The 26000-nt window shown below is 36.7% G+C and overlaps 1 protein-coding gene across 1 annotated transcript in view; it reads left to right on the top strand.

Annotated features, from left to right (window-relative positions):
- ZBED4 (zinc finger BED-type containing 4) overlaps positions 1 to 23977 on the top strand; it is a 30523-nt gene extending 6546 nt beyond the window's left edge. Inside the window, exons 2-3 of the mRNA XM_066318601.1 lie at positions 4696 to 4771; positions 18689 to 23977. Of these exons, the coding sequence (XP_066174698.1) occupies positions 19091 to 22609 (3519 nt within the window). The 5' untranslated portion in view covers positions 4696 to 4771; positions 18689 to 19090 and the 3' untranslated portion in view covers positions 22610 to 23977. The remainder of the gene's footprint in view (positions 1 to 4695; positions 4772 to 18688) is intronic.
- The last annotated feature ends 2023 nt before the right edge of the window (positions 23978 to 26000 follow it).

The following is a 26000-nucleotide window of genomic DNA, read 5'->3' as shown; positions in this document are numbered from 1 at the left end:
CAGGATGGATCTTGGTGGGTTCCAGATGCAAGCCCCTCACGGTGCTCCCCCAGGTCCTCAGTCCGGAGAGATTTTAACAGTTCCAAGGGAAGGCGAATAAAAAGGATAAAAACAGGAAAGAAAAAAAAAGAAAAAAAACAGGAGGAGAAGCAAAAAAAATGAAGCTTCTCCCCCCCCAAGTTTGCTAGCTACACACTAACTACCTACCTACTAAAGAAAAAAATAAAAAAAAAAGATGAAAAAAAAACCGGAGTAGTCTCCAGCCCACGTGGTGTGCCTCTGACACTGAAGGCCAGCCGGCGGAGGAGCGCTTCTGAAAACAAACTGCTCCCTTCCCCCGCTCCCAGATCACACACAAACCCAACAGGGGATTGGGATTGGGGATGCAAACATCACCCTGGGATGCCCAGCTTCCAGCAGCCCTGAAGTCCAGCCCAGGCTAGCTGTGGACCTCGGGGGGAGTCTGGCCTAGGGCAAAGATAAAAGACAAAAGGCGCTCTGATTCCACGTGGGAAGCTGACCCCAGGTTTAATGCACGGTCTGCGCCTCAGAGCCCGGGTGGAAAAAGAGGGCGGGACCCCTTCTTCCCAGGGGTTTTAAACCCTAGGGGAGGGGATCTGATGGCCAATGAGACAGACCCAGGGGAGGGGAGATACAGGGGGTATCGAGTGGAGGAGACTTGCAAAGGTACATGGGAAGGCAAGTGGAAAACAGCCAGTGCAAAACGAGCTAACTACTTAGTGCAATACACACTAGGACATAAAGTAAACCTTGCCATTGAACTCCATAAAATTGCATTTTCACGTATCCATATTCAACCCTGCTTTTGCCAGTACCTTTGGCAGTGTTTCTTTAAGCAGCCCAACCAGTCATTCATGACATCTGTATAAGGCAAAACTGTGACACTCATTGATAATGTGAGAGGCAAAGTGTAGAACAGCAGAAGGCTAGACAGGCGATAAGCTTAGAGTAATGGTTGCTATCTTTCTGTTGCTTTGTCTGCTGCTGCTGCCTCTCTATCTGATGCTTCCCCCTGTTATGGCTTATTTGGAACCCAAACAGTAAATGTCCAGAGCAAGAATCGTGTTTGCAGAACAGCTAGTGCTACAGGTGGTTATTGCAGAGGGGATCTTCTTCAAGAAACATTAACACATCACTAAGACTTATAACAGGGCCTTGGAAAATACAGGAGGGCAACAGAATTGTTTTTACATATTTATTTAAAATTGTCCATCCACTAAAGTTGAGTATCCTATCAAATACTTTTAAAAATTAGGTATTATAGAAGGAAGTGGCCTTTGGGCCTGCTGAGTCTTTCTGTTTCCGTCTCCCTTTTTTTCTTGGAATTTGTTCTCTTTGCGTTTTTAGAATGCTAAATACATTAACTTCTCAGAGATTTTTTTTCCTCTGAGAAAGTTTGAGTTAAAGAATGCATATGTTGTACTTCCCAACAGCTTGCTGCATTTTATTGCCATTCACAGTGAAGGATAAAGTGAAGGGGGGTTTGTAAATTCTGGGTTTTTTTGCAGCTCACTTTTAATTTTTTTAAGAGTTTCATCTTCAAAGCGAGCATGTTTTGTTATGGGGTTGCCACTGTCATGAACAGTTACAATAATCAGCCATATGCAAATAACATGATGATACGGGTATATTAGCTTAAGAATATTATAAATAGTTTATTGGGGAATATATATATATATATATATATATATATATAATATACATAATTATATATAATGTATATACTATAGAAATTATTGTATATGGTTTATTGGGGAATTTGCACCATATAGAGCAGAGTGTTTAACTTACCATGACTGACTTTTTTTCCTGAAGTAGTAATGATCTTTGTATTTTAGATGTATCAACATAAATTAATGTAATTTACATAATGTCATCTGTTGTAGTGTATATTTTCAAAACAGACTTCACAAAGAAAGAGTTTGTGTATGGCAAATGTGCCTTGTTTTCTGCACATCTTTGGCTATTTATTTTGTATTTGTCACTGGCATCCTCAGTATTGGTCAATTTACAGCTATGGAATTGTTTCATTTCAGACAATTAGTGAAAAAATTGAGTAGTTTCTGTGTCCTAATGGTAGCTTTCAAGTGAAATCTAGAGTTTAAAGCTCTCAGGTCAACAAGTAAGAAAAACTAAAGCTTTTGTCATGATTTTTTGTGCCTTTTTTTGGTTGTGTATTTGTTTGTTTGCTGAAGCAAAGGAACTTCTGTCCTAAATTAGTGTGATACATGGTTTAACCATGGTAGTATTGGATTAGGTTTGGAGTTGTGGTTTGGTGGTTTGTTTTTTGGGGTTTTTTTTTGATGAGATAGAACTCAATATAATGGACTGTTAAAACAACAACAGGGAAATAGCTTGATTTTTAAGGCCCTTTATTTTCATTGGACTGTGATGATTCAGGATAAATAGTGATTTTTTTAATATTGACAACATATTGGAAGGTGTGGTATGAGTCTTTTCTATAGTCTAAGACTGGTTTTCACTGGATGTTGACATGAGGAATATTATTATATTATAATAATCTTTGTGTAAACTCACAACCTGTGTGCTCTCTTTAGCAATCACTGTGCAGTTGTGTCCTTTCCATCTCTCACTTCTTTCCATTCCTCCTTTGTTGTTTCAGGACATGTATGGTGGGACAATCCCTTTCTAAAAGTTTAGAAGGTTACTAAGTTTTTGTTACAGCTGTATGAAAGCTTGCTAGGGTGTTTTTTTGGTTTTTTTTTTTTTTTTGTTTGTTTGTTTTGTTTGTTTTGTTTTGTTGTGGGGTTTTTTTGGTTTTTTTTTTTGTTGTTTTTTGGTGTGGGGTTTTTTTTTTTTGTTTGGTTTTTTTTTGTTAGAAGACCATGTCTTCTAGTTTGCATTCACTAGTGTCACGCAGATGTGTTTGTCCTGTGATGTGTCAGAGTGATTTTTGTAGTGACTGTTCCAGATTTTCTGTATATTTAATATAAAAGCCAGTTCTGGGGTTCGGTTCATACTAGCTTGAAAATCAAGGCTGAAAACAGGATTTTTAACAGCTGAACATTTTGGCAATACTTTTTTGCAATTATTTACAAAATATACGGGGAAATGTACTTAATAATATATTTCTCTCGTGTGACAATGATCAAAGAATTTGTGCCTGTATTACCCCAAATATACGTGGCTTTTCAAGAATTGCTCAGATTACCTGTTGCTGTCATTCTGTGTGCTATTTTCTGAATCAGTGCCTGCTTTTAAAGAAAACAATCTGAGATCTAGCTAAAATTACTTTTTCTTTGCTATTCTCACAAAAATAAACAATCAAGAAAACCCAAACGTTAATTTGAATCAAGCAAAATGTTTGGCCTGTCTTGAAACTATAGTCATCTTTAACAAATTAGAGAGGAGGAAAATGGGAATGGAAGGGTTGAGGGGTTCTGGTGTTTTTAAAGACATCAGATGCATATTTGTACTTTATTTTGCCTGTAGTCTGATGGCTTTGGCACTTGCAAGGAATGTGGGAGAGCCAGGTTCACTTCCCTGCTTTGCCTGAGGAGTTGAATCCACATCTGAGGAGAATTTCCTAACTGCTCCACTGAGCACCCTGCCTCTGGTGGGTCTGTGTCTCCTTGGCTGACATCTTCCTCTCTGCATACATTATTTAAATGTTGCTGTATTAGGGATGGCTAAAGTATCTCAGTAGTCAAATTAGCCAGCAGCACAGCTCTGGAGGTGTTTCAATTGCTTAAGAGGCGCTATAGGAGCGTTTTCAAGTAAAAAATGTTAAAAGAGAAGTGATATATAGTTCGTTTCATAAGGCACACTAAGCCAGTCATCAGGACTGTCTGCCCTCTGAGAGTTGATCTCCTTCCTAAGGAAAAAAAAAACCCAAAGTGTGGGTATATATATGCATGTGTGTTTATATATATATAGTGTTAAACATCTCAATCTGATTAAGAAGAGTATTCACTGCAATATAAGAGAGAATGCCTTGCAACATATGGATTTTCTAAGCTGGCAGAATGTTTTCTTTGTTTTTTGATTTGTAGGTTTTTTTAGTGTACTGGGGCCTCTGCACTATGGCACTCATGTCTGTATATTCATAAGATCAGTGGGACTGAAGTTGGAAAACCCAAAAAGCATGTCCTGCCATAGACTGTTTTGGTCTGTTTAGTTGCTAAGTCAAAATATGTGATCTAGTATGTTCCACTTGGAGTCTCTTCTTTCTCATACACCGGGAATGATAATCTTGTGTTGATCCTATGCTATTGCATGGTGATTAATACACGTGGTTGGTGCAGTGTATAAGCAATATGTTTAGCTTATGAAGAGAAGGTGTGACAAGATGAATCCTGTAGTGCATGGAAAGATGTCAGCAAGCTCCTTTGAAATCTTGCATGTAATGTAGACTCTGTTTCATTCAGCATAAGCATAAAAAAAAGCAGTGTTAAATACAAAAATTTTACTTTTGAAATTTATTATAGCAATCATCTGAGGGTTTATTATTATTTTGTTTTGGAGATCTAGAAGTGAAATTTTTTTCTTGATAATTGTGAGGGCTAGAGATTTGAAACAAGGTGAGAGTCATGTAAGTGCAGCTCCTGGAGCTGTCACCTAAAGAGAAATTTTAAACATCCCATGAGTTGCAACTGTGACAGTTAACATTTAAAAAAATACTAATAGTAGTAATTGTTTTCTTCTTTTCCTCAGATACAATCATCTCATTAAGTTTGTGTAGCAAGTGTTTAACCTCAATGAAGCCGCCTGCCTGCAGTGGAACAGATGTGTAAGTTTGTTTGTTTTTCTCAATAAACTAGTGAGGAGCTTGTTTGTTTTGGATCTTGTATCATTATTTTTATTAATTTGAAGGAAAACAATGGAAAAAGGTAATGAATAATTGTGTGCCTGTGCATTGACCTGTATGGAGCTTAAGAATTCAGCAGGAGATTTGTATGAGTGGCTGAGCTTTAAAAATTAGGTTCGGAAGCCTGGATATCTTTAATGTGGTACAGAAATAGTAACTATTTTATGATTTATGGGGGATCTCTTACTCTGTGGTATCAGCTGCCGTATATACATCCTTTCCTGAATTATACCATTTGAAAAGGGGAGGTAACTTAGATGCTGCATTCATCCTGTACTCAAATTACAGGTGTCTTAATCAGATTTCATGTCTTCACCGAGCGCTTTAGTTTTAATATGTTCTTCTAGGGTTTTTGTCTGAAAATGTTAAAACTTTATATATTCCATTTGAGTTTATGAATACAGATTTTTTGAAATCCTGAGATTCCTGAGTAAGATGCCATAGGGAAAAAATTGTTCATATGAAGATAAGCATTTATGTGTGGAGCAACAATAAATGTTGTTCTTGTATGGTGTTTCAGAGCTTTGTATTTATTTCTTATCCCATCCCCTCTGTGCTCTGAATTAAATACATCAATTTTTAAGGCACCTGTGTTACTGGTTAACATGCATGTTAGTAATAGATGGACAAAATGTTTAAGAAGAGGAAAATGTTGAGCTAGGAAGTCTTGATGAGGTCATAGAATCAGAAGAAGGGACTTCTAAAGGCCACCTAGTCAAACACATGAGGAGAGACATCTTCAACTAGACCACATCACTGAGAGCCTCATCCAGCCTGGCCTTTACTGCTGCAGAGATGGGGTGTGTACTGCATCTCTGGAAAACTTGTTTCAGCATTTAACCATCCTTATTGTAAAAAATCTAGTCCTTGTATCTAGTTTGACTCTACCCTCTTTTCATTTAAAACCATACTGCTTTTCCTATCATTACATGAAAAGTTTGTCTCCATCCTTCTTACAAACTCCTCTTCCTGAAAGGCTAGTCCAAAGTCTCACTGGAGCCTTCTCTTCTGAACAACCTCAACTTTCACAGCCTTTCCCTGTAAGAATCTGGTCTCTGTAGGAAGACAAAAATTAAAAGTATGATTCAGATTTGTTCCTTGAAGGAAACTTTAATAAGTGACACGTACAGAAGATGTGGGAAATTTTGTTACATACTAAACCTGCCTGTGGATTGTTCTTTATCAGTCTAAGCAAAAATGAGCTGCTAGTGCTTTCCAAACCCAGAGGAGAGCTGAAGAACAGGAGAAAGTAGTTGTTGTTTGTACTGGCCTCCCAGGTCAGTTTTAGACCACTTGGGAAAAGGGAAAATGTTTTTTTTTGGGTGTTTTTTTTTTTTTTTTTTTTTCAGAATATCCAGAAGCTCACTCTCCATGTAATTAATGCTGTATTCTAACATACTCATTCCAAGGTCACTGAATCGTTTGCATGGTTTCATTATATGATGTCAAGCTGTAGTATATTATACTTAAAAGTGCCTTTGCATTGTGACTCTCAAGGTTAAATGCCTTCAGTGAAAATAATCCATTTTAGTATTACCCGTCTAATGAAAATTCGTATCTATCTGCTCTTTGTACCTTCAAGAACTACTTCTTGATTTATAGTCCCATATGAAATAATTGTTGACTGCAAGTTCAGTTTTCTGATAGATCCTTTCTTAATTTCTGATTAAAGCAGCACTCTCTTAATAGTGAGTACCCTAAAACCAGATACTTATATAGAGCTGGAGTCTCCTGAGAGCAAAGATTCTGCTGTCTAGACATTACCTTTTCTGTTAAAATTTTAAATTTTGGTAGGTCAGCAATGTTACTGGTCTACATGCTTTAGCATCCACTGTAAGAATTTGTCTTTCAGTGCATATGCTATACAGTCATTTCTGTGTGCAGTTTAGATCACTGAAGAAAATCTAGTTCCTGATTAGAGGGATCTTAGTAATGCTAAATGTGCCTTGAGAAGGCGGGAGAGAACAAAGCAATGTGAAAACTACTGCCTGTTTATGTCTCACACCCAGCTACTGGCTCCTAGCTCATGACAACTTTTCTTAATTTAAATTTGAGACTGCAAATCCCAGTTCTAATATGTGGCATAGCTCATGGCAATCATATAATTTTTTCTGGCTTTTTACTCTATGGTTCTCCTTCTTTGGTGGAGACATTAAAGGTGGAAACATGATATGCATGATATGGGAGCATATGTACAGATGGGAGAAAAAAAAACAACAACTGAAAGACAAGAGTGTAAAACTCATTCATGGGAGGCTGTGACTTGCATGAATATCTGCTGAAACAGTGGGAAAATGGGTCAGCTTTCAGGGAGTCAAACAGTGTGCAGGTTGTGCTGTCAGCAGCATCCTTGCTTTGGTACTGGGAAACGGGAGCAATTGAGGTTCTGTTTGTTTTCTTTTTAGTGATTAGGAGTTGTCTTCAGTGGCTGACTGAGCTGTGGGGAGACCATAATCCATTTATGACAGGAAATGCAGTGATGCTCATAAAGAGCAGGAAGATTCCTCATCATTTTCTCTGAGTGCTTTTATTTCCCTTTTCTATACCTCACAAAATAATAAGTTTATTAAAATAATTACTAATAACAATAGAAATCGAGTGAATGGAAAGGGTTATCCATTTCTTTACCTGCTCTTGTACTAATAGTGTTGTGGATCCTGCTCTGAATAGGACACTCATGTAGTTGTACTATGTAAAACTTATTTACATACCAAGTTGCATTACATTAGTTAAAGCTCATGAACTGCACTGGTTAGAATAAGTACTACCAAAAGCTTTTTTCTTAATTTAAAATGTCTTGTATTTTTTTGTTCCTTGAGCAAAACCGTATTTGGTCAAATTCAGATCTGTCTATGGCAGGAGGATAGTTCTTCTGGAAATCATTTCTTTTGGGAGAAGAAGCTATTAGAAGGAGCTATTTGTTTGCCTGGGGCAGGAGAGTGTCTTTGTACTTCCTGCTAGTGCTCAGTGTGGTGCTGGTGGAAAGAATCTTGTCTTCCCTTAGCTTGGTTGTCTGTTAAGTCTTTGCAGTCTCACCTTGCCTTGAAGAAGACAAAGAGAATATGCCCCTAAAAGAGGTTAAGAGGAGAATACCTCATCATGGAGGCTAGGAACAAGTGAATATGGAGATATCCACGCTCATTTCTCCCTCTCTCTTCCCTGTTCCATGAATAGGAGGGTCTGTTTTGAGAGGGAGGGAGATGTTATCATTGTTTTTTTTGAACTGGGATTTCATGTGAATATGTCAGATGCTTCTGACAAAAGTACAATTTACTTAGAAAATAAAGAATGACAAAAAATACTTGAAAGAGGCATAAGAAGTTCACCCCTATTGTGGGCATGTGCATTATGCCTGCATGTGATATGGAAGCTTGGTTTTAAAGTTATCTCTTTGTTTTTGTTAGTTCTTGTGCTCATTGGCATGGTGGCGAAGCTGAGGGTTTCTGAACTCTGCCTTGGATAGTATTGTGAACTTTGTTTCCTGTTTTATTTACTAGATTTAGTAAAGAGATAATCTTTACTTCAAGAAAAATCTAGACATACTTCTTCAGTTTATTATATGAGGAAGAAAGAAGTTGCCTTCAGTTGCAAATGATTCTCCAAAGAATTTTTTCTTCTTCATATCAGGTGTCTTCTAACTTGAAATAAAGTAGGGTGACAAAAGAAATATTAAGCTTAGGTTTAAAAAAAAATCCCTATGAAGTATTTAAACTACTGTTCAAACTCTTGAAAATATGTTTTTGTGGTTTTGGGTTCTATGAATTACATTTTGTTTCTAACCTTCCTTTGAGTTCACAAGCATTTCAGGATACAAACGTTTTAATAGAAGCATGGTATTATGTAATGTTACACATACACAAATATTATGTATTAATATCATGGAAAACCTCTCAATAGCTCTGTTGAAACTATCTGAGGACATATAACTAATTGGTGTCAATATGAGCACAGAATTGGGTTGATGGGTAGCTGTAATGGGTTTTTGAAATGGACATCATCAGACTTCATCTGGTTAGCATGAAAATAAATACTACTACATGGTAGTCTTGGCAGTTTACCAGATGTAGTTGCATTTTGTATGTCAGAAAATTATAGTTGTAACAGGTTAATGTAATATTTTCTGTAAAGGACTCAGTTTACATTCTGTGAGGTCTTTTTCCATTTTCTACTTACATGGATGTTTTCAGCAAGAGTTCCAAGAAGACTGACTACACAGAACATGGTGTGTCTCTCCTAACTGTTTGTTTTTCATCATCCTGCCTATTCAGCTTTTTTCTTAACAGGTGTCTCATTTCTTAATATTTGAAATCATCCTCAAAAGTGCTTGAAGTTTCACTCCTACTGGATGTAAAGATAGACAAAAATAAAACCCACAACAGTGTGTGGTTTTTATTACATTCCAAGCTAGGAAGGTAGAGTAGTCAGTAAGTCAGTAGAAAAATCACTTTTCCTAATCCTATCCCTTTTACTTCGTCAACTGCATGGGAGGAGAAATAGGAGAGTCTAATGTGATCAGAGAATTGGTCATTGGGAGAGAAGAGTTGTTAGAGCAGCTTTGCTTTGAATTTTCTGATGCTTTTTTGAAAGCAGGCTACTGTTCTCTAGCAATATGGAGTAAATATTTAGCCTTTTGCCTTTCATTCTTTTCTGACTTACCTATTGTTACTGCAGTTTTGGTTGTGTCCTTTTCCTATTCTGTGGTAATACTGATTCATCTTTCCTACTGTGTTCTTATTTTTATCTTCTCCATTTTACCCTTGTGTTGTGTTACTGCAACCTTCATTTGTCTCCCATCAGCCCTAAATTTTACAGCATATGATACTAAAAGTAGCTTTGATGTCTTGCTCTAGAAATGCTCTAAACCAAACAATACAAGCTTCAGCTGTGTAAAAAAAAAATCAAATTTTTTTTTATTGAGAAAACAAACTTATTTCTTGTAACATTAAGATTTTCCCCATCAGCATATGGTATTTGTTTGTCAAAAATATAAAGGATAAAAATATAAAAATAAATATATAATTTTCTATAGCAACACTGAACTGATGTGAAAGACTCGGAAAGATCCTGCTTAAAGTTTTAATGAAACTATTGCTTAAAACATAGGCATTTTAAGAAATGAGAGGTCTGACATTTGGTAGGTGTGAACAATAGCTCAGAAACATATCCTGCAAGTATAACATGATAATAAGAAGTAACACTTCAACACTTGACAGTTTGGATCCTAGACAAATGTTAACATGATTTACTTAGTTTGATAGATCTGGGTTTTATGAGTAATTTCTTAGTAGAAGTAGGGGAAAATATTAGCATGTGTAGTACCTGCTTTTTTTTGTCCTTCATTACACTATGCTGCAATGGGAAGTTAGTAAAGGACGTGTGAAGGGATATAGCCCCTTTTGAGATCTGATGGTATTTTTAGTGCACTAAGGAAAAAAAAATAGCAACAATTAAAGGCTTATCAGGTGATTGTAGGTGTGAATAGTGCTACTAATTCCGGTGATACATAACCTTATGTGTGGTGGTAATGCAACATGCTTTTTTGTTTTTTTACTAAAAGTTGGGAGTGATATTGTTTTGACCAGGGTGATTGTTTTGTTGTTGTCACTTTACATTTTTATTTTACTTTTAAGATAAATGCTGTTCAAAACCGTGTGGAATGGGGATTTCTGTGCTGTGGGCTTTAGCATGTTTAAGAGTGTTACTTAAGTCTAGGTGGTGGAGGATGATGCTTCCAATAGATATATGCTGAATACTTTGGCAGATAAATTATGAAGATTGATTTCTCCAGAACTAAGGCTGAGCCTTGACTCAGTCCCCTGTATCAGACACCTGCTTTGTTCTTACACATGCTGTTATAGAGGTGTAACTGAACCTTTATACAACTTTGTCCAGCAGGATTAAGGATATATCTATTTATATAAATAGATATAAACCCACATATTTATATAAATATATACAATGTATTATGATAATGATTAGGTACAAATCATTTACAGAATTATTTACTACACAGTACAGGTACTGTAGCAACTATTATAATACAGTGCACTACGTAGCAGTTGTATCAAAGTTGGCAAAACAATTAAGCAGATTGATGTTACTCACCCATAACAATGACCTTGGGCAAATCTCTTAGCTCAGCCTCAAGGCATAAGAGGAGTAACCTTGAGGGATGTTCCCCCTTGAGGGATGTTCCCCATTCAAGGGAGGAATCTCCATACACACATTCCAAGAAGGCTTATGTCAGAAGATCCTTCATTAAAATCTGGGACTGGGCTTTTACAGTATAAAGTGACTGATGATGGTCAGATGTCTCCAGCTGTGTCAGCTCAGCAGCTTTGGACAAGTTATCAGTAGTATCACTTGTTTGTTCGTTTATCCAGGAACAGATCTACCACACCTTCATCTCACTCTCAGGATGTTTAGCTTTGGGACTGATGAGTCAGGCTGCTTTCAACATATTCAACACCAAAAGCAGAACGATGCTCCCTTCTTCATTTACCACTTACAGGTTTGCAAACAGGGCATTGTTCAAGTTGGTTTACCCCATTCCAAGCAGAACATCCTCTGCTACACCACTAAACAGGGATACCAGAAATAAATGTCAGCCCAGTGTAAATAATATACATGCTAATTTGAACACCCTAATTTCTATCACACTTTAATTAATATGAAATGTATAATATTGTATAATAATAGCAATGCATCATATTTTAAATGCATTATCAATTCATTTAAGAAGTTTTATGATTGAGGATGTATGAGTGTGAGAACTGAATTAAGAACTGGATCTTCTTTTTTTTTTTTTAATAAATATTACTTTAAAAAATATATCTTCACTTCCACTTTATCACTGTTCCAAAGTATGTTTTCAATTATGCTAATTTGGAAATTATATAATTTCTCTTCAGTTTCACCACTGTCATAAATTACTTTCAGCCTTTTACACACTAGAGTATGAGCCAGTGCAATTTTGTGCATTGGGAGCTGGCATGCACAGTGTTGCAGATGATTTAGGGTTTGAGATGGAAATATTGGTACAAAGCTGGAGCTTTTAGCTTTCAGTCTTTTCTGAGGTTTCAGGAACTATTTGAAAATGTTAGTAAACAACATCCCATTGACTTTTCATGTTTACAGCAACAAGAGAAGAAAACAGCTGTACAAATAAAAACATCTTTCAAGACTAATAAGCTAAATTGTGAAGAGTTTGAGTTTGTTCAGTGTTAGGTGTTCTCTCTGTGCTGGTTACATTTTAACTCAAGGCTGTCCATTTAACAATAGTCAAGTGACTAAAATTTTTACTTCTGAGCTGTTACTTTCTTGAATTATTGTGAATTTAGAGGTGGTGGGGAAAACAAACATAAAAAAGAGTCCACTGAACCAGAAAAGTGTAACTTGGCCCTAGCAGATGTTTTACTGCTTAAAACATCTGTGTTTAGAGTAAAATTATTTGATGTTTTGTGGGGCAAGAGGCAAGAAAGAGGGGAATATTTACATTTAGTGGCCATTTTTATCTTTTTAGCCTCTGCTTCAGCTAAATTCCTGCATTTGCAATTAGAGCTGAGTACTCACAGTGCAACAGTGACTGTTACACTCAGCTTTCTACACCTTGCTTTTTTCTCTGCCTGCAGTGACTGATTTAGGCCCCAGCTCACACCAAGCCCTGAGTTTTCCAGTAACATGAAGGGATATGAGTGGTCTTTATAGTTCAGCAAATCAGAGGTCTCTGTGTCGTGTCCTGACAAGTAGCACGAGCGCCCAGGGGAGCTCACAGGAGACTATTCATGTCAACAAGGAGCAGTGTTCTATATTGGTGATGCTGTTTCCACTCTTCATTCCTCTGTGTCCAGATGGAGCATTTGGGGTTGTGGATGTGAGAGGGTGAGTTGGAGAGAAAAACCCTTGTGAAACCACAACAGTGACTGGTTTTCTTAAGATCTGCCTTTCAGGTGACTTAAAAGTAACAGAATAGTAAAGGTTTCACTTCTTTTCTATTCGAGCAGTTCTCTACAAATCATACTTCCCATGAAGTCCAGGACAACTTGTTTCTTCCATTAAGTTTGACTTTCTGTACTTTATTCAGTATTAAACTACTGCATACCTTTTGCTCATGCTTGTACATCTGTGCCAATTCCTGTGAGCTTCTGTGAGGCTAAAGACTAGGACCCACCTTGTTTCAGTGTGACTAACATGCCAATTTTGCATTTCTAATTCTGCATTTTGATTGATCAGTATCTTACAATCCTCTGTAGTTTCTTACAGGTGAGCTAGTACTGATATTTCGTCATAGGAAATTTCTATAGAAAAAATGCACTGTTCTTAGTTTTCCTTCTTCAAGAGATTTATAACTTTGAAAATCAGTAAGGTTCATCTGGAGTGTAAATTTATGAGTACGTTTTGCTTATTTGCTTAGGATTTTGGATGTGTATTCTCTGGATTTTTGAGGGAGTTTTTTATGTGTGTGTTTCTGCTTTGTTTGTTTTGCTTTAGCAAATACTCCTTAATTAGCATAGTACCTGCCATTGCAGTTGAAACAAATAATTTCTTTAAGTATTTGTTTCGTGTTGCTTGCTCTTACGTATTCCCTAATGTTGCCTGCACATTTCCAAAAATAAACAAGATTAATGTATTATAAAACTGACATCCGTTTGTGCAAATTACTGTTAATGAACTTTTATGTACATCTTACACTCAAAATCTGTCACTGCTTTTAATATTTTTTTCAAACTAGTAAATGCTTTTACTTTCACTGTCTCGACATTTCACATCTTTCTTGAAAAAGCTGCTTTTGCATTTTGCAGGTGTGTCTTTGTATTTACACTACATGCTCTTCAATAATAATGTAAATATTTTTTTTGTTTTAAACTACTTTTTCTAGACCATTATTTCCACTAATATTCTGTGATATAATCAAATTCATGATTATTGTCTGACTATTCAATCAAAAATCTAAAATTATTTAAAGCTTACAGGCCACGCTGTGCTTTACAAAAAATAATCAGCTTATGGTTCAGTGTTCTTGCATACTTTTCATACTTCTCCTTGTGTTAATATATGTCTCTGCAATTCTGAGACAGCAGTGTTTCACTTTTTACCTCCTTCCTTCAGCAGTGATTTCTTCTGGTCATGGCAATTTGCTGTGGCACTCAAAATCAGTGACATTCTCCAGACATTTCTTGTCAACCACTGTATGCTTTCAGTAGTCCCATTTTGAATGGAGAATCCTATAAAATGTTTCTGTTGGCTTCTTACCACAGCAAACTGCTGCTCAGGTGCTAATAGTCCAGAGTAGTGCATTTGAGTAGACAGTTGTTCTTTGGTTCTGTTTGTTTTCTTTGAAGATTGTTTTGTTGCAAGGTGACTCTGTATCTCATTGTGGAGATTTCAAAAGCATAAATCACTTTGAGCTAACTGCCAATAGCTTTTTGTACACCTTAGAAAAAACATTTTCCTTCTTGAATATCTTGTTTGTTAGCAGTAGTTCTTAATTTTGAATAGGTTGGGTCCAAGGCTAAATTAGCTATGTAAATGTGGTCATAATCAAATTCATACTTTGTTCTAGGCAATGATAAAATTTTAAAACATCCTCTTTTGTTTCTTAATAAAACAGATAGACTCTTGCATAGAGTTGGCATGGGAGGAGGGGATGAAAAACGTATTTATGTTTCTAACCCTGAATATTATGGGGATTATTCTAAAGAAAGTTGCAGTTGAATGTGCAAGGGTGTTTCAAAGGAAGGGCTTGACTTAATTTTACAGAGTGTTGTAACATCATAACCCAGAATCAGAGAATGATGGCTGTTGGAAGGGACCTCTGGAGATCATCTAGTCCAACTCCCCTTGCTAACGCAGGTTCTGCTGGAGCAGGCTGGACAAGATCCTTGTCCAGTCTGGTTTTGAATATCTCCAAAGGAGACTCCACCACCTCTCTGGGCAGCTGCTTCCAGTACTCTGTCACTATCAAAAGAAAAGTTTTTTCCTTGTGTTCAGATGGACCCTCCTGCGATTCATGTTTGTTCTAGTTAGGGTTCCTCTAACCAGACTACCCTGCTGATTGCAACCTTCTGAGCTCTGCCATTCGGCCAAGTTCTCAAAGCAACAAAAGTCATTCTGATGTTTGAAAGAAAATGGAAAAAAATGCTTTAAAAATCTTTTAAGGGATATCCAACTTTGGGGATTTCCCCAGAAGTCATTGTCTTCTCTAATCTCAGCTATTTCTTCTCATTTCTAGAAGGCAGCAACAAGGCTGAGAAAAATACATTCTATGTAGGCAGAGACCTCTAACAGTCATAAAATGGACAAGATATAAATAATTTTTTCTTGTCTTACACTCAGTCATAAGTACACTTAAACAGTGTATCTGACCAGTCTGTAAGTGCTTATTAACACCTAATAGCATAATAACTCTTTTATCAGCATGGAGTCATTTTCACAGCAAAGTATAAATATAGGAATTACATGTATCTGCAAAAGGAGACCTAGCTTTAATTGCACAAAAGGAGGACAAACAGCATGTGAATCAACAATTCAAGCAGTAAAGACTGCAGTCAAAAACCAAGGATACAGAATAATAAGGAAAGATTTCTGGTGGACCAAGAACAGAGTTTGGTCCTAAAGAAATGAAGACAGTAGAGGCAGGAGCAGATGATATTGCTTCTGACATTTTTTGTTGGAGGAGAGTATGAATATTAAAACCACGCAGTGACAGCAAGGAGAAATCCTGAAGAAAGAAGTCTAGCACCTTGATTCCTGCTTCAAAGTCCAAACAGCCTCCCTCACCTCTTCACCTCAGCTTCAGTAACTAAGACTGTCAAGGACCACAGCCATCAGTATTTACTGCACGGCATCAGCTCAGTGGTATTGTGTACTCAAAGCTAATTTAGGATAAGGTGATTAGGGCCTAAGTGTTTGAATATGTAGTGATAATGGCTGATAACGATTAAGAAATTAGCCACCGGCAATGTGTTGTTAATGAATGTCAATCTAGTTAAGTGTGGTTATAAAGTTTGCAACTGGTCTTATTTATCAGGTTTTCAAATCTTCCCATCACAGCTACCTTAAGCTTCACAGTGTTAAGCAGTAACTGCTTATCAGGACAGAGACACTTGAAGCATCTCTGCAGATTTTTCTGTTTTAAGCCTAGAATTGGTTTTGTGTAATTGAGAAATTATAGGAATCGTAAGGTAAAGGTGCAATTACCTGTTTTCAGCCAAAGAAATTGCACACAGCTTCATCAGAACCTGATGCCAGCGGAAATACACATTTATTTTGTGTGACTCTAGCTAAGAATCTGTAATGTCCTTACTGTAACTTGGCACTTCCATGCATAATTTATGTTCTGTAAGCTCTGCATCAAGCCACTTGCTTGTGAGCCTTTCTATTCTGTGATCCTAAGTCACCACAGCTTATTATATTTTCTTTCTTTTCCTGTTTGCAGTACAAGCTCCAAATTCACAGCTTAGATCAAAGTAAAGATGAAAAACAAATCCTCTTGAATTGATTGCTATTTTAAAAAGTTGACTGTGTTACACTCTCTCTCTTGTCCCAGATACACATGCATCCATATCATCAGTCTATGTGTGATCACTAATTTCTGTTTCATTCAGTTTTGTACTGAGTCATGTAAATTTATTCTGGCTGCCAGAATTGTTCTCAGATGTGATTTCACAGACCAATGGAAAGCCCTGTGTAGTGTAAATTTCTTGTAGAAATCTAAGGTTTTTCTTCAGTCTTTCCTGTCATTGTTCCTCATGCTCAACTCTTGCATCTTTTGGTATCTGAAAATACAGTATTTTTTTCCCTCGAGAATGAGAAAGAAAGGCACAAATACTAAAACTTGCACAGAAATAAAAGCAGAGTTGCTCCCTACCTTTTAGCAAGTTCTGAATGCTCCATCTCCCTTTTTTTTTAAATAGCTGGAGTAAGGTCATTGCCCTTCCTTTTCCCTGCCTATTCCCTTGCACTGGAAAAGAAAGGACATTATCACAATGATAGGCTTTCCATGAATCAGAAATCCACACAAAGTGAGTGTTTCTAACCTCTCTTTTAAACAAATGTCAGAGTAAAATTAGTTAAAATAGGTTGCAAAGCTAATATATCATTGATCCTAATACAGGGGGAAATGTCAGTGTGATTAACAGCCTTTTTAATCTGTTTTGTGTCTATTGTGGCTGATTTTACCATTGCTGAAATCATAGAATGCAGCACTGTGTGGCCACAGTGATCATCGTGTCCAGGCAGGTACAGGCGGCGGCAGAGAAACAGAGGAGACAAGTCTGTTTTGTTAAGCACCAGAGTCCATTTTATTTCACTCCCCGGAGCTGGGGAGGGAGAACAAGGCGAAGAGAACCCACAGGGGCAGGGTGATGGGGTTTTATCAGGTATTGCAGGGGAGGAGTCTTAGAGTTTGGGTCAAGGGAGGAGATAACATAAAGGAGAGTAAGATCAGATTTCAGCTTCTTCGAAACGGGAGGATTCCACAATAGAGTATGCTGATTTGGAAGGGACCCATGAGGATCATCAAGTCCGGCTCCTGGCCCTGTACAGGATACCCCAAGAATCACCCCAGTTCCTTCTGTGTTTTAGTAACACATAAAAGTTGTGGAAAGTTTTTAAAATAATCAATTTAAATTTGTGGTTTAACTTCAGCTGTGGAGAAAGATTTTTATAAAATATAGTTTGAAAAAATTGCAATACATAGTGTACCATCACCAATGTGGCCAAAAATGTTTGCTATCTTGAATGAAGGCATCAATAACTGCATTAATGACACAGAAGAATAAATGAGAAAGGGTTTGGCAAAATTTAAAATTCTAATATAATTGCAGTGGAAAAAAAAGTCACTGATAAATGCAGACAGCTTCTTCATGTTTGTGAGGGGCTACTCGGTTCTAGTTTTTGAGACTGCTGTTGCCCTTTTGTAGGCAACTTTATATGAAACTTCAAAAACCCACTCTGTACTGGAATTGGTGGTGAAGAATCTTTACTCATAACTGAAATCAGCTGTCTTGTTGTAAATGGGGTTTCTAGTGTAACCTTTGGGTATGTGAGGGGCTTGAGCTGGCAGTGCTGCGCTAGGCACCAGCATATGCAACTGTGTGTGTCTTTACTTCTGAGAGATGTTGCTACAGTTTTGGAAGACCTCTCTGTATGGCATTTATATAGCTCAGTTGTCCTAAATTAAACATTTCAGTTTTTAATCATGAAACTTTAAAAGTAGCTTGTTTCTATAGTGTGTTGTCTGGGAGTGTTATGGCATGAATAAAAACATGTAACTATTTGGTCACTAGTGGTCAGAGGAAGAGTGATTATTCTGCCAATGCTGAACACTCTTACAGAAGTCACTTGCTTTCTTTTTAAAGGCTGCTGTCAGTAGTGGTGGGCTCCCATGTACAGGACTACAATATAACATTTGGTTTGAAGTACATATTTCTGTGCTAATGTAGTTAAATGCCTGCTTGTGTTCATATATATTGGTAAATATAGACACCCCTAAAGTGTTTGGGTTTAGATATGTATGTTTGTGTGTACTTTTCTATATGTACATGAATGCAGTGGTTGAACAATGATGTAGGATGAGGCATAGGTGTGTGCATCCAAATATGAAAGTGATGCTTGAACTCTAGATTTTTGTCAAAGTTGAACCAGGGCCACGTGTGTAGACACCTATTTGCCCAAATTAAAGATATTGAGTAATTGTTGGGCTTCTTCCTTTTTTTTCAATAGTACGTTGAATTGTTTTTATCTCAAAGGAGAAAAGATGGCCTGCTTTCATTTCACCTTTACTGTAGTTCTTTAATGTGTGTTAGTCAACTTTGTCTTCTGATTTTTCTTTTGCAGATGGTGTAAAAGAATCTCAGCTGCCCAATCAAGATGCACAGAATGGCTTTCTTCAACAAGAAAATAGAACATTCACTTTTTAGGATTAAATCTACAACATGAAGCATTTAGCAGTAGCTTTCTTTGAGAACATTCATCTATGACCTGAAATGTCCTGATCCTGGGAAAAGAAATGAGATTCCATTAATTAAGTCTATAATTTTTAAATGCATTTTCATGACTAATTATATTTGCTTATGCACAACACGGATACAGAATTCATAAAACAGATTATTTTAACACATGCACACATTTTGTTTTACATTCAGTATACAAGATACATAATTTTAATCAAATTTTAAATAATCTTTTAAATTATCTATATTTATTAATAAATGAAGTCTTGGCAAGAATTTATCATCCATGGACATGAGTAAAGCAGATTCCCCCGGAATGGATGATACTTTTGTGTTGGGTAAAATCAGTAACTTGAAAGTAGAGCAAGAAGATGACAGCATTAACTGTACTCTAGAAAGAACGGATATAAAGACAGAACAAGATGATTTCAAACATGCAGACAGCAGTGATGAACAGGAAGACAAAGAAAAGAACTTCATTACCAACAACCCTGGCAAATACTTGTCTGCAGAAAACGAAGATGATTATGGTTCTCTTTTTTCTCAGTATAGTAATACGCTGTATGATGTAGCAATGGAAGCTGTGACACAAAGCCTCCTTTCTAGCAGAAATATAAGCTCCAGAAAAAAGTCACCTGCTTGGAACCATTTTTTTATATCTCCTAGAGATAGCACTAAAGCAATATGTATGTACTGTATGAAAGAATTTAGCAGGGGTAAAAATGAAAAGGACCTGAGTACAAGTTGTCTCATGAGACATGTGAGGAGAGCACATCCCACTGTACTAATTCAAGAAAATGGAACTATGCCAGGTATATCTTCCTTTTCTTCATCTACATTACTGCTGCCACCTCAGTCTGCAGATGTTGGAGATCTGAGTTCTATGTTATCCCCCATAAAACTGGTCAAGAAAATGGCTTCTAAAATACCATCTCCAGATCGAATAATTGAGGAATCTGTTTCTATTGTTTCTTCTGAAGAAATATCAGATCTCTCAGTTTCTGAAAAGTGCAGCAAAGAAGAAGTCATGGTTGGTTCATCTCCGCAGCAATCCAACAACCAATATGATGACACTGTTGAGAATGTAGCAGAAAAAACAGTTGTAATTCCAAAGAGTGCATCAGGTTCTAGAAGGAGATCTGCTGTCTGGAAACACTTTTATTTGTCACCTTTAGATAATTCTAAAGCTGTTTGCATCCACTGCATGAATGAATTCAGTAGAGGAAAAAATGGAAAAGACCTAGGGACGAGTTGTTTAATAAGACACATGTGGAGAGCCCATCGTTCCATTGTCCTGCAGGAGAACGGGGGTGGTACCAGCATACCACCTCTCTACACTGCACCTCCTACTCTCCTGCCATCTTTGCTACCATCAGATACTGATCTGAATTCTATATCATCCTCTCCGGGAAAACTAATGAAAGAACCAACTTCCGTTTCCTCTTCTCCAGACAGAATCTCCGAGGAGATCCATACTAATCTTACCTCTGGAGATACTCTAGTGGAAGACTCAATGCTTTCATCTTCTGATGATATAGGTGAAGTCTCCTTTGTTTCATCTCCTGAAAAACAGTGTGAGGGATTAGGTCCACTAATATTTGAACCTACTGCTGTGTTTCAGCAAAATAAAAGGATTATGAAAAGGCTCAAGTCAGAAGTCTGGCACCACTTTTCACTCTCACCTGCTGACAGTCTAAAAGCAGTATGTCGATACTGCAGTTGTATGATAAGTCGTGGTAAGAAAGGAGATGTGGGCACAAGCTGCTTAATGAGGCATCTATATAGACGCCATCCTGATGTAATAGGAAATGAAAAGAGCTTTCTCGATGTGAGTTTGGCAAATTCTCCTTATGCCACATTGGCTTCTGCAGAATGTTCATCCTCAAAGTTGACTGACTTGCCTACAATGGTTACACACGATAATCAAATTATATTTCCTGTTAATAGTAAGAAGACCTCAAAACTGTGGAATCACTTTTCAATTTGTTCTGCAGATTCAACGAAAGTAATATGTACACACTGTGGACGTATAATAAGTAGAGGGAAAAAGCCAACAAACCTGGGCACAAGTTGCCTTCTAAGACATTTGCAGCGGTTTCATAACAATGTACTGAAAACTGATGTCCCAGAGACAGTGTTATCCTCGTCTACGGATAATCACATGCCACTCCGCACAGAATTACTAGGATCTTCAAATTTTGATGAAACCAATGACAAGTTTTGTGACTCTCACCCAGTTGCCAAAAAAATCACAAGTCTTGTAGCCGAAATGATTGCACTTGACCTTCAGCCATATTCTTTTGTAGACAACATTGGCTTTAACAGGCTGCTTGAATATTTGCAACCTCAGTATTCTTTACCTTCTCCATCTTACTTTTCTAGGACAGCAATTCCAGATATGTATGATAATGTAAAACAAATAATTATTTCACATCTTAAAGAAGCTGAAAGTGGAGTGATCCATTTTACGTCTGGAATATGGATGAGCAACCAAACACGAGAATATCTAACCCTGACTGCTCACTGGGTAACATTTGAGTCTTCATTTCGACCACAGTGTGAGGATTACCATTGTTCAGCACTCTTAAATGTATCACAGATTGATTGCGACTACAATGGCATCAGTATTCAAAAGCAGCTAGAATACTGGTGGGAAACATGGATTACTTCCATTGGACTTCAGATTGGGATTACTGTTACTGATAATCAGAGTATAGAGAAAACTTTAAATGAAGGTGATCATTCAAGTGTACAATGTTTTAGTCACACTGTTAATGTAATTGTAAATGAGGCTATTAAAAGCCAGAGAATGGTTCAGAATTTGCTTAGTATTGCAAGAAAGATCTGTGAACGCGTCCATCGGTCAGCAAAAGCAAAAGAGAAGTTAGCTGAGTTGCAAAAAGAGTACGAGTTGCCTCAGCATCAGCTAATACAAGATGTTCCATCCAAGTGGAATACGTCATTTCATATGCTTGAACGTCTTATTGAACAGAAAAGAGCAATTGATGAGATGTCAATAGAGTGCAGCTTTCGGGAGCTGATAAGCTGTGATCAGTGGGAAGTCATGCAGTCAGTGTGTCACGCTCTCAAACCTTTCGAAGCTGCGAGTAGGGAGATGAGTACACACATGTCGACTCTAAGCCAAGTGATTCCAATGATTCATATACTTAACAGGAAAATAGAAATGCTGTTTGAGGAAACTATGGGCATAGACACTATGCTGAAATCTTTGAAAGAAGCTATGGTGAGTAGATTGTCCTCCACACTTCATGATCCAAGGTACATTTTTGCTACGCTTCTGGATCCCCGTTATAAAACATCGTTATTTACAGAAGAGGAGGCTGAACAATATAAACAAGACTTAATCAGGGAGCTGGAAATAATGAGTTCTACCTCAGATGATGATAAACCTGTTTCCAATGGATGTGATATAGGTTCACCATCTACAAATTCTTATGGGGAAGATAATCTTTGGTCACTCATGGGTGACATGAAGAAGACAAAAGACCTGAAAGAGAGAGCAAAGTTACCAGAGGAAATGGTGCTTTCTTACTTGGAGGAAGAAGTGCTTGAGCATAACTGTGATCCTCTAACTTACTGGAACTTTAAGAAGTCATCTTGGCCAGTACTGTCAAAATTAGCTGTCAGGTTCTTGGGTTGTCCACCAAGCATTGTTCCTTCAGAGAGATTGTTCAATACATCCAATGAAAGCAACAACTTTAGTCAGTCAAGGTTAATGATTGAACACTTTGAAAAGCTTATCTTTTTGAAAGTGAATCTTCCTTTAATATACTTCCAGTATTGAAACTAATGAACAAACTGCTAGACTAAATCTATTGTTGCTCACTGGATATTAACTATCTATAACTTGGATTTTTAAATTGCTCCAGTAGGGGCCATGTATGACATCTAATCAGTGACTATAATTCCAAATTTTAGGTTCATTTTTTTCAGCTTTCAATATGTCTACATGTGCCTTATTCATAGTACTTCAGGCCAGATATTGTATATATGTTTTTTAAAAGTTCACACTAGAGATAGCCTGTCTCGTCAAATTATACAAAATTATGTAGGTTTTAATCCATAATTGTAAATGAACTTTTAAAAACTCAGTCATTTGTTTTAATAGAATGGAAAAAAAGAAAAAAAAAAGATGTAAACAGTTCTATTCTGTAGTTTTTTATTCAATTATTATGTAAAAACCATAAACCAGGTACTGTATTTTAGTTGAACATTGCTTTAATTGCAAGAAAACAGGTTTTGTAGTTGTCAAAAGAAAGCTGTACGTGAAAGATGGGGTTCAAGCTGTCTTTTTATCATATGGTGTTTTTAACTGCAAGCCCTAAAGTACTTAAAGGATTAAGAAGAGTTATTGAGGAAGATGTGTTTACAGGAGACTGTTGACTTAATATCTGAAAATAAATCTTAAATTTAACATGAGATGGAATGTCAGTTATACAGCAATCGGTAGTAAAACTTCCCATTCTGGGTTCTCCTGTTCAGGTTTTACATTTTAAATGAATTACAGAAATATTCTGGGTATTTATAAAAGGTCTTTGGAATTTCTCTCAAAGTTTGTGAATTAATGCTTGTTATTTAATGCCATGTACAAAAGAAGGCAAGAAACTTACCACGAAGATTCTAATGTCATTCTGAAGCCTTTTCTAATCTTTAGTGCATCAAAAGTATAAGGTTCCTATTGTAAAAATTGAGCCCTTATGTAATGTAATTTCAGTTGTGTAGAACAGCCTCTTTTAAAGCTCCTAGTGCAGAAATGACTGATCTTCTGGTTTTCAGTAATAGCCTTATGGATATGGTGCACTGCTTAGAACTTTATGTAGTAGGGTTGATTCTTAACTGTTGGTGTCCATCAGGCAAATGGGATATAGAGCCTTTGAAATTTCAAATAAGATGGAAAAAATAGCCAGCATTTTAATTTAAAGGAACATTCTCCTTAGTTTAACTCTAGAAAGATTCATCTTTTCATTTCAGTTTTCATTGCATACATTTTTGGGAAACAAGTCATCATTTGCCTATGACGTTTTAGAAAAGTTATAGCTTTGTTAAAATACTCTACCTATGCCTAATCTAATTTTGCATTTACTATGTTTTAGTGTATTTATAAATGGTGAACTCAGTTTCTGAAATTAAACATTTTATTTGCAATTTTCCAGTGGTAGTCAACACTGCCTTTTTTTTTTTTTTTTTTAGATGGATTTAAGACAACTATTGAATAAAAATTAATTCAAACAATTGTAATCATAAATATACCACAGAACGAGCTATGTGAAAAGATGGGTTTTCAATTTAGCTCTTTGGACTTGGGCCTGGATTCTGCTTCTTTTCCAAAACCTGTTTTAACCTCAGGAAAATTTGTTGAATTACTTCCCAAGTGGCTCTGGTTTCCTTGTGTAGTTTCTCTAAGCATTTTACTGTTTCAGGTATTTCAAGTGTTATTCCATCATGTTATGTTTATACCTGTACTGTTTAAGTAAATTACTACAAAGTGTACTTGGGAAAGACTAATAGTGCTTTTTTCCCTGCAGTATTTTAAAATTTTTAGAAGTTTACTTCTATCAACAGTCAGCATCTCTTTGTTCTTCTAGGGTTAACTAAGAACAGCAACATTTTTTTCTCCAGTAATAAAACAATTTGTTCTAGTTTATATGTAGCTGGAAGTAGGTGAGTTTGAAGCAGCTTATTGGGAAACATGTTTAAATGGTTACTGGTTAATTATTATCTCAATTTTTTCTCCTACATTTTAACTGTGAATATAACCTTGACCCTTGCAAAGGAGATTTTTCCAAACCAGTGGAGAGGAGAGAGGATGAAAAAAACCACTTTTCTTTTTAAACAAATGATATAATTTTCACTCAACACTTCAATGTAAATACAGCCTAAGACTTAAAGCACTGATCCTCACATCAAATGAGGAGGAATGCTAGCACTAAACAAGCTCAGCTGAAAATCACAGTTCTCTGGATGCATCTTGACAAGCATCTTGGCTCCTCTGAAGGGAGTCTTTGCTGTAGCTCCTGTCAAACTCCCTGTGTGCAAAGTTGTAGTGAAGGCATTCTGTAGCCCCAAATCTGTTTCTTAGTCATACAGATAATCACTTGTATAGTCAGGTTTTTTGTCAAAACTTCCTGAGAAGACAAGAACTAGACACTATTTTTAAATGTAAAATTTGAGTTGAAGTTAGTTTATTTATATCTGTGATTTCCCTTTTTCATCTTGGTTTGGTTTGGATTTTTGAAGGGCTTAGTTCTTAAGACCACACTGTTTCAGTGCCAGCTTGGTTAAGAATTAATTAAAGGCTTATGTTAGAATTTTTTTAAAGATAATATGCAAGCCCAAAAGACCTTACAATTGAAAAAAATAATTCTTAAATAAAAATAAGGGAAATTGAGAACATAAAGTTGTTGTTTTCAGTTGTAAGCCTTGATCCTTCTGTAAGAGTTACAGGAGCATCTCCTTCAGGCCCTGCTGCCTGTGAGAAAAGGTTTACTCCAAAAGAAGGGTTAAAAGCTTTCATTGAACCTTGAGGTAAGTTACTGAGTGACTGTTTTGTTTTGTGTTGGGTTTGCCTTACTATTTTTAATGTAAATTCCCAGTGATTACTAAAATCTTGTTTTTACAACCCTTCTCATATTTGTAACAGCTAAGACACCCCCTATTTTTACAGTACTTTCCCTCAGACTAATAAAGCTGTAGACAGCAGGAGTCTGTGCTTCACCAATCCCTGTGGCAACAGACACTGCCCTTAATGCATAATATGGTGACCCTGTAACAGTGATAAACAGAGACTTCCAGTACATTAGCAACTTCAGAATTAAATTTAGTAAGCAGACATTTTTTCAGTGTTAGCATGGAAAGTAAAGTGTAGGTGATACTTGGTCATCAGAAAAATCTTAAAGCTTTTGCTTTTTTAAAAGTAGGCAGATGCAACAACTATACGCTGCATCAATAAATGGTTTGTAGTAATAAAGGTAGGAAGGGGAAGAAGATCTGCTACAGCCTTTCAAAGAACTTGGGTCTTGTGAAGGGTATATAATGGAAAGTATCTTTTGAGATGTATATTTCTTTTGAGCTGTATATTATGCTTCAGAAACCTGAGATAATGCTTCGCCTACATTTGCCTCTTTTTATATGTGGCCTCTTTCCTGCCCACCACGTCCAAGTGAAGGAAACATTTT

Source organism: Sylvia atricapilla, chromosome 5 (genome assembly GCF_009819655.1).
Source record: "Sylvia atricapilla isolate bSylAtr1 chromosome 5, bSylAtr1.pri, whole genome shotgun sequence".
NCBI classification, from domain to species: Eukaryota; Metazoa; Chordata; class Aves; order Passeriformes; family Sylviidae; genus Sylvia; species Sylvia atricapilla.
The sequence above is the reverse complement of the archived record's forward strand: the minus strand, read 5'-3'. Positions and strand labels throughout refer to the sequence as shown.